General features: G+C 46.2%; 1 protein-coding gene across 1 annotated transcript; it reads left to right on the forward strand.

Moving 5' to 3' along the window:
• Window positions 1-1,045: 1,045 nt before the first annotated feature.
• LOC143285588 (uncharacterized) lies at window positions 1,046-14,186 on the forward strand. The gene is made up of 9 exons (XM_076592982.1): window positions 1,046-2,611; window positions 3,210-3,584; window positions 4,793-4,894; window positions 5,677-5,910; window positions 6,622-6,882; window positions 7,876-9,842; window positions 10,719-10,956; window positions 12,295-12,531; window positions 13,164-14,186. Exons 1-9 carry the CDS (start codon window positions 1,046-1,048, stop codon window positions 14,184-14,186), a joined length of 6,003 nt encoding a protein of 2,000 aa, XP_076449097.1.
• Window positions 14,187-14,727: the final 541 nt, after the last annotated feature.

The raw sequence follows: 14,727 nt of genomic DNA on the forward strand, positions 1-14,727 counted from the left end.
TGGCAGTGAAAGAGTTAAAAGTTTTTGGCAAAAATTGCATCATTGCAAACTTGATCAAAATCATCAGCATATATGACTTGTACATTACTACTACCTCTAGTTTTATTCTTTTTTCTTTTATTTTCCTTTTTGTGGGGAGGGTTGTGGGGGGGGGGGGGGGGTGTAGCTTAGGTTTTCTATTTGTTATTATTTTTCATGGCTTAAATCTTTAAAACATCAACAACAGTAATAATGATGACAATAATATTGATAACAATAACAGGTTTTCTTTGTATTTTATTCAGTGTCTGGTGGGTATAAACAAATGTTATTGATACTTGCATGTGTTACACAGAAGAATCTGTTGTTATCCCTCTCGCTCTGTTTTACAGTTTGTGTGTCCCTTCTTTGTGTGCATCTGTTGAGTGTGTGATAAGAGAATGGCAAAATCATGGTGGAAGTGGTGACTGTCCCTTGATGCCTGTGCTGTTTTGTCCCAGTATACTTGTCCTATATATATGTATTCTTGTTTTTGTAAGCGCTTAGGGCTTTGGTAAGATGAAGCGCCATAAATGCCCAATTATTATTATTATTGTTATTATTGTGATTACCGTTGTAACTCTACAGTTACCTGCCATTGCAGATCACATCACCTCAAGAACCATCGTGGGTGAGCGTCAGTATGGCTGGAAAGGCACGCTTACCGTCCAGCAGGAAACAGCTGTTTGACGAAGCGGTTCACAATCACGTCATGACTTTGAACTGTGCGGGTTGATCCTTTTATCAGCTGCCAGAAAATACATTTACTCAGCTGTTGAATGTGGATCTGATGATATTGATGTGGCATTGACTACTTGAACAGAATCTCCGTTTACTGCCTGCACCACAGAGAAGTAAACTTGTTATATGTTATATATTTATATGCAAATTGTTTTAACCTTGTTTTGAAGTTGAACTTGAATATTACATGACATATGCTACAAACTTGCCTGTTTGGCTAGAAAAGAAAAAAGAAAGATGCCACTGACGTTTGTTGAAAACTCCAGTACATAACTCATAACCAACAATGGAGTCACAAATTTTGTCAGCGCTGCCAAAATCTGACAAGAAGGGGGAAGGACTGTGCGCTGCTCTGGAACAGAGTGCTGAAGGCCCTGAGTCGATGGAAGTGCAGACCATGTCGGTGAGGGAAGTGACAGATCTGATGGCTCATGGAGAGCCTGTGTCCTTCATCATCGTCAGTGATGGGGATGGTGGGATGGAGTTGATTGAAGACACAACCGTCGTTCTGGAATCTCAGAATATTGTCAAGCATCAGGAAACGGAAAGGTTCTTCATTCTGGAAGGATCTGCTTCCAGTGGTGTACCTTCTTCGGAAACCACATTTGCCTTGGCCAGAGCTGAGGAGCTCTCAGCAAACAGGGGTGGCACGGAGATGAGAAAAAGAAGTCACTGTAGTTTTCTCTCCAGTCAGCCTGTTTCAAAGGTATTGAAACTGTCCCCGAACGATGGAGACTTACATAAAACAGACTTCGACACCGAAAGTTCCAAGGTTCATTCTTATCAGGTCGCGCCAGATCAAAACATAAAATTTCTGAGTCCTGTTTGTGAAAAATCAAGTGCTGATGTTGACCAGACCGAAGACAAGCCATTTAAAGATATTAACCCTCAAAAATCCTCCAAAATTATTGTTGTAAAAGAGGGAGAATCCTCAGTTATCAACATTTATGAGTCACCAAATTCATCTTCTTTATCACGAACTGAAGGCAGCATCAGTAGTGTTGACTCAAACAAGGAACCCTCATCTTTGGACAGTGGTGTGTCTGAGCATCAGAAGATTACCTTTGTAACTCCTCCGACAGTCATAAAGATTGAAGACCCTGCTCAGGTGTTCACGTCAGGGGACAGTACCAGGGACAGCCAGTCCATCAGGATTAGTTCTCCAGGTGCTAACGTTGAGCTTGAAGTGAGTGGTGAGACACTGAAGGATGAAATAAAACTCAGTAAAGATTCACCCAAAATCATCCGAGTGAGCGGAGAGAGTTTGAACACAGGTCTGGTGGAAGGTGGCGTGGTGTACCGATGCGGAGAGTGTGACTATGCCAGCACCAACAAGCACTACTACAAGCAGCACGTGGACCTTGTCCACAACACTGCCAGACCCTTCAAGTGCCCCTTCTGCGACTACGCAGGCAAGAGAGGGCACGCCCTGCGTGAGCACCTGATCGTGCACTCTGCTCAGCGCCCTTACAGCTGCCGGCACTGCAATGCCACTTTCCGCAAGAAAGGCCACTTGACCAACCACACCAAGCTCCATGCTGCGTCAGCTGGCACCACCTGTTCCGCAGGACTTCCCAGGGGCGTACTGACCAGGGGTTCAGGTTCAGGCCCCGTCTTCATCACGACTTCATCCGCCAACAGTGGGGGGAGCAAGTTGGTGAAAATCCCTGTCAGTGTGGACGGAGGCAGCCCCATCATCACTGTGAAGGCAGAACTGTCAGGCCATGAGATGACCATGGGTCCTGCCCCCAGCCACAAAGTCCAGCCCTCATGCCCTGCCGCCATAGCCAGGCGGAGCCAGCTATGGTGCGCCCTCTGCGACAAAGAAATGGCTGATGTCGCATCCTTTCAGGTGATTTTGGGCTGTTGTTTATTTGTTTAGTTGATCCATGATTGTAGCATCATGGGTAGAAAATTGACTGGCTGAAAGATTTTTTTTTGTTTAAAGATTTTTTTTCCAAATGATATATAACGATAATGATAATCTTCCTGATGTAAAAATTATAACTGTCTGGTAAACTAGCATCAGTGATTTCACATATATAATATGGAATCCTGAAATATCAACAAACTTAATTATACTGTGCTAGCAAGTCTTAACATCAGAGAATAGGCAATGTTTCCCTTTGACACTTTTTGCCAGCAATACCCAGTGGATATATATATATATATACTAATACAGGCACTACTGATATTTTGTTACTACTTTTGATTTGGACAGTGTGTCAGTTGTTTCTCTGCATACACCTGCGCATGCCTTTGTAGTTATGGATAAAAATTTTAAGGAAATAAAAACAGGCTTTAGGATTTCTGGTCAGATGTTTACTACTAAAATTTTTAGTTGAGGAGTGATTACTGAAACTAACAAATCTTACAAACTGCGTGATTTTTTTTTTTTTTTTTTTTCTTTTTTAACTTCGGATCTTGAGCTGTCTTGTTTTCCTATACAGGCCCACTTAAAGTCTGTACACGGTACAGATCGCCTGTTTGCATGCGATCGTTGCGACTACGTCACTGCCAGCAGAGGCGCCATCATGAGCCACCTTTCTCAGCACATCCCCACCACCACCTCCACAGACACCCCTGCCCACCAGGCCACAGCAGCGCCACCTCCCGCCAAGCCACCTGCAGCCCCAACGGCGCTGTATGCTTGCACACACTGCGGCTTCAACACACCGGACATGAAGACGTTTATCTCACATGCTGTTTCGCACAATGTCAGCGCTGGGAGCAGCAGCTCTTCCTTTTCCTCCACTACCACCACCACCACCACCACCACCTCCAGCAAACCTCTGCCAAAATCATCACAGACGCAGCAGCCTCAGGTAGCATAGATGTTACTTTCTGTCATTATGTGTATATGTTACCACTTGTATTACGCACATGTTATTCAAACAAGCTGTGGATGTAGCTTTTTTAGTGTTTCTGTTCAAAAAGGAAAGTGATGTTAAGTAAGAAACTGAGGTTGTTTGTAGTTATTTGTTTGTCAACTGGTCACATGTTATTATTGATAAACACCTTTTGTGTTAACTGGTATCATGTTTAGATATATCTGTGTATCTCATTTTGGATTACATACTCGGGTACTTATATTCTTGAATGCCAAGTTTCGAAAACTTTTAGAATGGCCTACAGCGTGCAGCTAATTTATAGTGTTTTGAATATCATTGGGAATCATTTTTGGTTGGATCTTTGGGCATGATAAGATAAGACATTTTGTTGAATGGACAAGTAGCTCTTAGTCATTTATCTTTTTGTGCCAATTTTTTAATGGACAGATGACGGGCACAGTAGCCAAGTGGTTAAAGCGTTGGACTTTAAACTTTCCCGGGTTCGAATCTTGGTAACAGCGCCTGGTGATTAAGGGGTGGAGATTTTGTCCAGCCTCGCAGGTCAACAAATGTACAGACCTGCTTGTGCCTGAACCCCCTTCATGTGTATACACAAGCAGAAAATAAAATATGCTTGTTAAAGATCCTGTAATCCATGTCAGCGTTCAGTGAGTTATGGAAACAAGAACATACCCAGCATGCACACCCCCAAAAATGGAGTATGGCTGCCTGCATGGCAGGGTAAAAATGGCCATACACATAAAAGCCCACTCGTGTACATGTATACGAGTGAATGTGGGAGTTGCTGCCCACGAACAAAGAAGAGGAAGAATGGACAGGTAATCCATAGTCTTTTTTTCAGTTTGTACCTGTTTTGATTGAGATTAATCTTGTGTTTGTATATTGTTTGTATCTGTAGCCTCCATTGAACAGAATACTCATCAAGGATTTGCTGTCAAATCAAGTATAGCAGTTAGCTTTTTTTCTTTTTTCCTTTTTTTCTTTTTTTTCAGCTGTTGGAGTTTACCAACAGTGTGAAACAGAAAAGCAGTATTCACTTGTCATGGATGATTTGCTTGAGCAAGCTGTGCGTGTGTGTGTGTGTGTGTTGTCAGAAATGTTTTGTTAAGGAGTGTGTGCTACTTGTCAATACCAGTACTTGACTTGTTCATTTGTGTTTTTTTTGTTGTGTTTTTTTCAAGATTTCAAAAGTGATCTGCTCGGAGTGTGGCCATGTGGCAGACAGCACAGAGTCGATGCATGCTCACCTGTGGACACACATCAACACTAACACTGCGACTGAGGTACGAGTTATGTGCTTTCCTCTTTTTGTGTCTCATTTTTAGGTACCTCGTTTCTGCCTGTTAAAACAAATATAATATATGCTTTTCTTGGAAATGTTATTTAAACTTTTATGTAATTAAAGAAAAAGAAAAATTTTAATCCTTTTTTGAGTTACAAAATCATCTGTTTTTGTTTTCAATTCAGGGAGATAAAAGCAAGATTTTGTAATTGTTTTGAAAACAAACTGTCAGCATTTATTCATAACTGTATTTACTTCATCAAAGGTGTACTACCTAGCATAAGTAACAGAAACTGTGAATAGGAATCATACCATAATCATTGGTCTGTCCCTACCACAGTCTAGTTAGTATTCCGTATGCATTGTGCAGAATGACTGATTGCTCACAGAAAAAGGCTGTTTAAGATATCGAATTTAAGGTAAAAGAAGTTATTATGTATAACAAATCAAGACTCAAAATCTGACTGCTTTAATACAGAACCCAAGATAAAAGAAGCTGCTACGTGAAACAAATCAAGGACTGTATAGTAAATGATAAGATAAAAGAACTTGTTATGTATAAATGAGAAAACGAGTGCTTGAATGGAGTTGTAACCCAAGATACCCGAGTAAACAGAGTATGGCTGCCTACATGGTGGGGTAAAAACGGTCATACACGTAAAAGTCCACTCGTGTACATATGAGTGAACATTAGAGTTGCAGCCCATGAACGAAGAAGAAGAAGTAACCCAAGATGAAATAAAAACAAAAACAAACAACCATGGAATCATTTTGCTCTTTCAGAACAAAAGCAAGCCCCCACCACACCCGTTGCAGGAGCAGAAGGCGGCGCCAGAGGCAGCGTCCCCACAGGTGCTGGATCAGGTGGGCAGCCCCTGCTCTGTGGGCCTCAAGACTCTGCCAGAGAACGCCGCCTTCAAGTGCACCGAGTGCAACTATGTCAGCCGGGACGCCTCGCAGTTCGTCAAACACATGCTGTTCCACAAAACTCAGCAGAACCAGGCACCCAGAATACAGGTAATGGGGTGGCACCAAGGAGGTGGGGGGAGGAGGTGGGAGGGAACGGAGTATGTGTGTGTGGGTGGGCTTTTGTGTGTGTGCATGTTGGAGATGGTTTATTGTAGACATGCCTTCCATCACATTTTGACTGCATATGTTTTTCAGAATATGAACAAAAATGTCACCTTGTTATGAAAATATGAAAAATGCATTACACCGTTTCTTAAGACAATTGCAGTTGCAGTTTAGACACACATGTGAGCATTCTGTTGGTTCAAGAAATTTAGAAAGGCCGCAAAATGAATCTGCAAACCAAACATAGCGACGAAGAGAAATGTGTGTGAGAACTACACTGAAAAGACTTGTTTGAAAGTCATTTTGTTCTTTTTCTATATTGCTATCAATGGCCTGCATCTTCCAAGTGTCATTAAAAACTACAAGTGGCCTTTATGTTTATGACCATGTTTACCACACTGTGTTTTAGGGGCAGTGTGTGGTTGGGTGCGTTTATGTTTCCATAACCATCAAACCACAAGACGAGGATCACAAGATCTTGAAAATGCATATATCTGACAATTGGCCAGTGACATTGTTCAGCTCAGAGTTCGATCTTGACCTCAGAGTAATGTATTTTGCGACTGGTTGAACTTTATCTGACTGGTACAGGCATATGTGTGTTTGTACCTGATCCTGTGGTTAGACATCTACGGCGTTTGGTCTGTGTCACAGGTACAGAGCAGCGGTTCCAGTCCCACAACAGCCCCAGGAGCTGTGTCAGCAGTCAGCAAGGCCAATAACCCCTACAGAGTGAAACCCATCACCACCGAAAACACCTGCCAGAACTCAGAGTCATCCCCATTTGTGCATGATCCCGCCAGAGGACGATTCCGCTGCACGATCTGCGGCTACTCCTGTGAGTATCAGCGGACCATCAAAGCTCACATCTGGAAGCACTCGGGGCATCATCAGGTGGACTACCCTATCTTTCAGGTACGTTGGATTTTTTTTTTTTCTGCCTCTTCATCAGTGTGGGTGGACAATGTGGTTTGTGCACCGCTGACTTAGTTTTATGATACAAAGTCCTGACTTAGCCTTAGTTTTATGAAACAGAGTTTATATTTGTCTGCCAGTGATGGCTCAGTGGTAAGGTCAGTTGGTGAGGTCTAGAATTTTACAGTACAATACAAAACAACATTACATAATATAATGCAATATCGGTTTATTAATCCCTCACAGGGGATTTTTTTTTTTTTTACTGGTTTTAACCTGAAAATGATAGGCTACAAATTATATCATCGTTGATTTATTTTTACCACCTCTAGCAGTCACTTCTACCAGAGTGACTGCTGTATATGGCAAGGTAAAGGCTGAGATCACACATTCAGGTGTCATCCAGTCTACACTTATTTTGAGAGTATTGCTCTAGCATTGTATGGAGAGAAGAAACTCTGTTGATCTTGATGGTCAAATTTCACAGCATATTGAAATTGAAAGGGCTTAGAAACATAACAGATCTTGTTTGTTCGTTTTGTTTTTTGTCATCCAGCTTTCATCAGACTTGTTTCGTGACTAGTTTTGAACCTCTGTTGAAAATCAAGGTTGTTATATTGAAGATCAAGTGAACAATTAAGAAAAAAAAGTTTCCTGATAAAAGGAAATGGTTCGCTGTATGTTGCCCTCTTTTCTCAGTTATGTGGTTCCTGTATACAGTGTTGGATCAAGTGAAAATCACATGCAAGTCCTCACAGTGTTGTCTCTTGTTTCTTCCTCTTCCCTTCTGTAAATCTCCTGGTGTGTCTTTCCTTTACTGAGCTGTGTGGAATGCTGGATCACTTGATTTGTTCGTGTCAGTTTGTTTGCATATAACCTTTTTTTTTTTTTTTGTTTTTTTTTGCATGAATTAAAACAGAATAATTTTTGGTCACTTGTAATTCATTGTGCATCAGTTCAGACTGACTTTGAGGTGTTGTACATTCTGTGCAGAATGGACCCCTGAGCATGTATGAGGATCCAGTGAGCAACAACAGCAGCCAGCCAGCACCCCCACCACAGGGGAAAGCCAGCGCCATCCAGACCCAGGCAGGGACTGCAGGAGTCCACACCAGCACCACCCACCCCTCTGGCCCCCCACCACCCTGTCCAGCCACAGAAAGCAGTCACACAACTCCACCTGTGTCGTTGTCCTCATCTTTCACGGTAAAAACCACAGTCGGTGGAAACGTTGCCGCAGGATCAGTTCCTCTGAATGTGAAGTTTATCACCGTGTCGGGATCGCAGATTCTCCATTCCTCAGGTCCCCTCCCCTCTGGCAGTGTGAAGCTGGTTCCCATGCAGCCTCCGGCACAGGCCCAAAAACAGTCCGCTTCCTCCGCTGATGGAGGTAAACACGTCATCGTCCATGTTCAAGGCACACAACCCAACAGTCAGCCAAGCAGAGAGGCAGTGCTCCGGAAATCGAGTGGATCATCCGTTCTTGTGAAGACAACTGACCCTGAGCAGACAGTGGTGACTTCACTGCCCAGAGGTTTGGACGGTTCCGTTAGTGACGCTGTGTCACAGGGGAGAAAGGACAGTGAACCCAGGTCACATTCAGTCGCCTCAGTTAAGGCGCAGGTCTCAAACACATCGGTGAGTCAGTTAGAAACTCCGTCTGTGGTGAGGGATCCTGTGGTGGGCTCGGGTGTTAGAACTGATGGTGCTGACCTTGTCAAGGCTGGGTTGGGTAATGAGGAGAGCACAGCGAGAGTGACAGGGGCCAGTGTCCCTGTGCCAGTGACCCCCGTGACCTCCATCGTTTCTGCTAAACATGCCTTGCCCATCTGCGCCGCTGCCGACAAACAGCAGACAAGAGTGGCGGTGCCTGTCCACCTCACGACTGGCAAACCTGTCTGCACCACCGCTCCTGTCACGTCACAGGTCACCGCAGAGGTCACCACAACACCAGCAGCAGTCACCCTGTTGTCCAGGGCCCCCCCTCCCACCACTGTTCAGTCCAAAGAAATCCCACTGTGTGCTAACTCTGTCAAAACACACGATGACAACATCAGTGATCAAACTTATTCAGGTGACACAGAAACGCCTCTGCATCGTTCAGAGAAGCCGTGCTGTTCTCTCACAGAGGAGGCAGTTTCAAATCAGAGAGACGTAGACAGCACAGAGAAGAAATACTCAGTAGAAAGCCAGGAAGTGAGCAGCCAAGAAAGGTGCGCCCCCTCCTTGGTGTCCAGTCGCAGACAGTCGACAGGGGGGGCAGCAGCAGCAGCGGTGAAGGAGCAGAGTGTGGTGGTCGAGGCAGTGAAGACGGTGCTGACGGCAGGCAGCTACACTGGTCTCCTCAGTCAGCAGACCAGCCCCCGCCTGTCCCGCAGCAGCAACTGCAGCCCCGTGCCCCTCCCCCCCCTCGACCCATACCCCTCCCCATCCCCCTCCACACACGCGGTACAGGATACAGCAACAGACACCAAGAAAGCAGAGGCAGTTCCTCCGTCCAGAGTCCTCCGCTCGAGCACGAGGAGAGCCAACGCGGCAGAGGAAAGGAGCAGGGAGGGCACCAGGGACGGTGCCACTGAGTCCGGAACAAGAAAAGACAATTCTTCCAGCGCACTGAAGGAGAAGCTGAGGGACAGCCAGACGCTGGAGGACAGTGAGTCTGCAGTCACATTGCTGTCGCTGCAGAACAGGGGCCCTGGCACTGCACTGCCCTTCCCCACATCCACCACCGTCATGAGTGGTCAGTCCACAGACGTGGCAGAGGAAAACCAGGAACAGAATTCTCGTCCGGAATCTCCAGGCAGCTCAACGTCAGAAACAGACTCAGTCACGAGAGAGACGGCGACGATGGAGGGAGCAGAGGAAGAACTGACCTGTGAGTCCACGTCTGGCAAAAACCGGGCAGGTGGTAGGGGCATCTGTTCCACCCTTCTGGCCGTCATTGAGCAGCTTCGAGAAAGGTGAGAGGGATTTGGCTGTCTTCATTAGGTGCTACGGCTCTGAAGGTTGTGATCAATGTGTAGTTACCTTGGTTAGAAATTAATAGAATAGATATCTCATCATTCAGTCCAAGAATGTTAAATCAAATGAGGACATTCGTTAACCTTTTTATGAGACTGCACATGGATACTGCTTCTGGACCATTTCACATTTTCAGCATCATGTCCTCTTTGGCACTTCAGATTTGCAGTCAATGTTTAACAGTTGAAGACCAGAAATTGTACAATTTTCTATTAAACTCCCCAAAATCTCATATTTATGGTCCCTGAGAGCTCATTTTTTCATACACTGGCATCTAAAAATGCTGTGTTTATGTTATTGACTTGTGAGATCTAAACAGTTTATTGTGGTCATGCTTAGCTGTGATTTCTGCATTTACATATTTTGTTTAATCTTGTGACAATTTGATTTCTGTACATGAAGTATCTATAGTCTAACTTTGTCGCTTATGAGTTTATTTTATGTTTTATAAGTGATGCACATTGTTTCTTTTTCCAGTGACAACTGAATGCAATTATTAACATGTTTTTTCAATGGCGTTCTTGCATAATGTGTGCTTTGAATATATTGGGTTAGATGATCATGCTGTATTAGGAGAGAGGGGAGAGGGGATGGTGAGGGGTTGGGAGGGTGGCAGGTAGAGGACTAGTTTGATTGGGGGAATGGGGGGAAGGCGAAAGGTGAATAACTAATTATTTTAAATGCGTGAAGATGTTTTATGTTCCAGTGTGCAGCTGTGTGACACTTTCCCATGTTTTATGGATATTTACAGTCGTATCTCGTATGAAAACCACTCCAGCTAAACGACAGTGCTTGCTGTGTACCATACCATGCAGATCCCGGTCTGAGAGTGACGCTGAAGACAAGCAGTCGCAGCCGCCAGCCAAAAAACGAGGAGGGCGTCGCCGGGGGCGACAGGAGTGCGAGGAGGAGGTGCTGGAGATCGGGGACAGCGACAACATTGAGCAGCTGTCCGGAGAGGACAGTGTCAACAACTACCGCTGCAAGCTGTGCCACTACACCAGCCCCCGCGTGCCCCTCATTCGCCTGCACATGCGCACGCATCGCCAGAAGGTAGGGGTGCTGGTCTCCATTTCACTTTCATTTTTCAAGGAAGCGTCACTGCATATATGGACAAATCCATTTATGCAACACCGCATCTGCTAAGATGATGCCTGACCAGCAGGCATAACCCAACATGCTTAGGCCTTGAGTGTATACATGTTTTTAGATGTCTTCGACAGAATTTTGCCAGAGGACAACACTTATGTTGCCATGGGTTCTTTTTCAGTGCACTAAGTGCATGCTGCACAGGGGGACCTCAATATATCATCTCATCCAGATCCATCTCATTCTCAGTTTGATTTTCCAGTCAAACTTGGGAGAAAGGGCAAGGCAAGGATTTGAACCCACTCCCTCACAGACACTGTGTTGGCAGATATAGGCAGATAAGCTTCTTAGCCATTGTGCCACCTTCCTCCTCGGAGTACTGGAACAGCAGTATTTCTGCAGTAAACGGATTTCTGGACTGGCATATTGGGGTTTTGTTTTCCTTTATTTTTGCCTTGTTTTGGTACTAAGATTCACACCAGTTTTGAGCTGCCCCTTGACAATGGCCACAAACTTTTCAGTATTAGAAATAACAGTCACTCCCACCTACGCGTTCTTCTGTCTCATTATGGATCTCTGTGTGTGTGGTCTTATTCCCCAATTGTTGACTGTTCATGATGGTAAAGAGCTGAGAACAGTTTTGTGAGAATGGGGATGTTTTCAGCTGTATTTATTGGTCATAAAATGTCATACATCGTCCTTTTGATTGATGGAAAGGCCTCCCAGCCAACCAGTGACAGAACAGCAAAATGTATTACAGTCAGCCTTGCCTTCGTCATATGTTCATTACCCTTTCGAGCACAGCTTTTTCTTGAGGGGCCACGCTGATGGGTGGGCTGATATGTGATGTAAAAATCAAAAACCATCACTTTGATTCACACAGTAATGAGTCTTCCCTGAAAGCAACTGCTTTACTCCCTTGTCAACAGTTTGAGAGTGCTCTTCTGAAAATTTAGAACTGCTTCATTCATGGGCTGTAACTTGCACATTCACTCGTATATGTTTGAGTGGGTTTTTATGTGTGTGACCTTTTTTAATCCACCATATAGGCTGAGGCAACCACACTGTTTTCAGAGGTGTATATGCTCGATACATTTTGTTTCCATGTCACAGATACGGAAGTATGAGTTAATTTAACAGTAGGCATGTGCATCCACACGAAAGGGGTTCACGCACTAGCAGATCTTCACATATCTGTTGATCTTAGAGATTTGAAAAATCTCCCACCTTACAGTAAACCCAAGACCCTCAGATTGTCCAACTTGCTGTAGCGCTGGTCATAGTTCAGAATTTGACTTCCAGGATCCCTTTGAGTGTTCGCTGTGCACCATGGTGGCTGACTCAAGCGAAGCGCTACAGGAGCACATGATCCAGCACTGCAAGGCGCGGACCTACGCCTGCAAGTTCTGCCCCCAGTCCTTCAACCACAAGTCCACGCTGCGTGCCCACATGAGAGCCCACAACGACACGGAGCCCTTCCTCTGCGACCTCTGCGACTTTGAGTCATCCAGCCCTCTGGACTACAGGGCACACATGCAGGTGAGGAGGTGGTTTTTGTTTTTCACTCGTTAGGTAGTGTGTGTTTTCACTCCTTAGGTGGTGTGTGTTTTCACTCCTTGACTGCTGAATTTGAAGTATCCACTTCTGTTTTTTTGTTTTTGTTTTTTTGTGGTGGTTGGTTGTTTCTTTAATTTTGCAAAGGTGCAGAACTTGTGCTGGCTTACACACACACATGTACACACACGTTTTCTTGAGTGACACACAAGCAGTGTTGAAATATACTTCTGTATGTGTGCCCATGATTGAAGCCTGACTGAATGACACAGGAAACAGAAGTTGAGCGCTTAAAGGCAGTTATCACTTGGCTCTACCCAGACCTGCAGACTGTTTTTGATGATTTTGTGTTTGTGAAGTGCTTTAGGCTTTTGTCTCTGACTGTAGATAGGTGCTACATAAAATAAGCATACAGTAATGATAATGATAAGCATACAATAATGATGATAATAAATGATTGAGTTACCTGCACCTACAAACATACAATAGTGATAATGATAAATGATAATGTTACATACACAGTAGACAAACACCAAAACACACACACCAAAAAAAAAAAAAAAAAAAAAAAATTGCTGTACTACACATGTCAACATGGGATGTGTGGACGTTTCCAGAAGCACACGGGCAGCGCCATGCTGTGCTGCCCCAATTGCCCGGCCGTGGCGGCCACCCGACAGGACCTGCGTCTCCACCAGGCCACCAGCTGCCCCGCACCCTCCTCCTCCTCCTCCGCCAGCCCCCCCACCCACACCACCACCCTCAACCCCAACACCAACCCCCACACTGCTGACAGGGAGAAGGCTGACCGTGACACCAGCCAAGACGCGCCTCCTCACGGCGACAACAAACTGTTCTGCCCCAAGTGCGACTTCACCTCGGGCGAGCGGTCGCGCATGGAGGACCACTTGTCCACACACGTGGCGGGGGGTGCGGCAGGGGCAGGGGGTGTAGGAATGGGGTTAGGGGTGGAGGAGGGGCTGCTCCGGTGTGCGCTGTGTGACTTCACGGCGGTGTCGTCGCGCAGCCTAAAGTCGCACATGAAGCGGCACGCCAATGACCAGCGCTACGTGCAGCAGCCGCTGGAGCAGTACAAGTGCCTGCTGTGCGGCTACGTCTGCCACCACCTGCCCTCTCTCAAGTCGCACATGTGGCGCCACGCCAGCGACCAGAACTACAGCTACCAGTTCACCAACGACGTCATCAACGCCGCCATCGACTACGACACCCGCGCAGACCCTACCCCTCAGCCCGGCCGAGGGGGCGTGGCTGCAGGAGCAGGGGCCGGGGGGGGGACTACTGCTGCGTTATCGAAGGAAGTGGATGAGCCGGAGCTCCTGGACAAGGTGCTGTGGGCCGAGCGGAGGATCGTGGAGGGTCAGATGAGCAGGACAGGGGGTTCGGAGCCCGTGTGCTGGGTCACCTTCCGCTGCTGCCAGTGCGGCTTTCAGACCATCAACAAGCCCAAGCTGAATCTGCACATGCGCACGCACGCCGACATCATCCAGCAGGCGCTGCAGGTGGGGTCCCCATCCGCAGCCATGGCAACCACCAGGGAGTCTGCCAGCGCTTCGGCCACCACAGTCAGCTCTGTGCCGTCGGACAGCGTCAACATCAAGGTGGTCTATGGGCCTGTGTGAGGGCTTCTGCTACACCTGTGTGAGGGCCACTACTACACTTGTTGAGGGCCACTACTACACTTGTTGAGGGCCACTACACCTGTGTGAGGGCCACTACTACACTTGTTGAGGGCCACTACACCTGTGTGAGGGCCACTACTACACTTGTTGAGGGCCACTACACCTGTGTGAGGGCCACTTCTACACTTGTTGAGGGCCACTACACCTGTGTGAGGGCCACTACTACACTTGTTGAGGGCCACTACACCTGTGTGAGGGCCACTACTACACTTGTTGAGGGCCACTACACCTGTGTGAGGGCCACTTCTACACTTGTTGAGGGCCACTACACCTGTGTGAGGGCCACTTCTACACTTGTTGAGGGCCACTACACCTGTGTGAGGGCCACTTCTACACTTGTTGAGGGCCACTACACCTGTGTGAGGACCAGGGTCACTACACATGTGTGAGGGCCACTCCTACACCTGTGTATCTGAGGGTGTGGGAGGGGTATTTGCTTTGCTGTTGTTGTGGGTTGTTGTGTTTTTCTTTATTTAACACA

This window comes from Babylonia areolata, chromosome 9 (assembly GCF_041734735.1).
Source record: "Babylonia areolata isolate BAREFJ2019XMU chromosome 9, ASM4173473v1, whole genome shotgun sequence".
NCBI lineage: Eukaryota > Metazoa > Mollusca > Gastropoda > Neogastropoda > Buccinidae > Babylonia > Babylonia areolata.

What these genes read in the sequence shown, in the direction of transcription:
- LOC143285588 (XM_076592982.1), top strand. Translation starts at nt 1,046, where the DNA reads ATGGAGTCACAAATTTTGTCAGCGCTGCCAAAATCTGACAAGAAGGGG. An exon ending in ATTGAGCAGCTTCGAGAAAG is followed by an intron (nt 9,843 to 10,718) that starts GTGAGAGGGATT and finishes CATACCATGCAG; the next exon opens with ATCCCGGTCTGAGAGTGACG. An exon ending in ACTACAGGGCACACATGCAG is followed by an intron (nt 12,532 to 13,163) that starts GTGAGGAGGTGG and finishes GGACGTTTCCAG; the next exon opens with AAGCACACGGGCAGCGCCAT.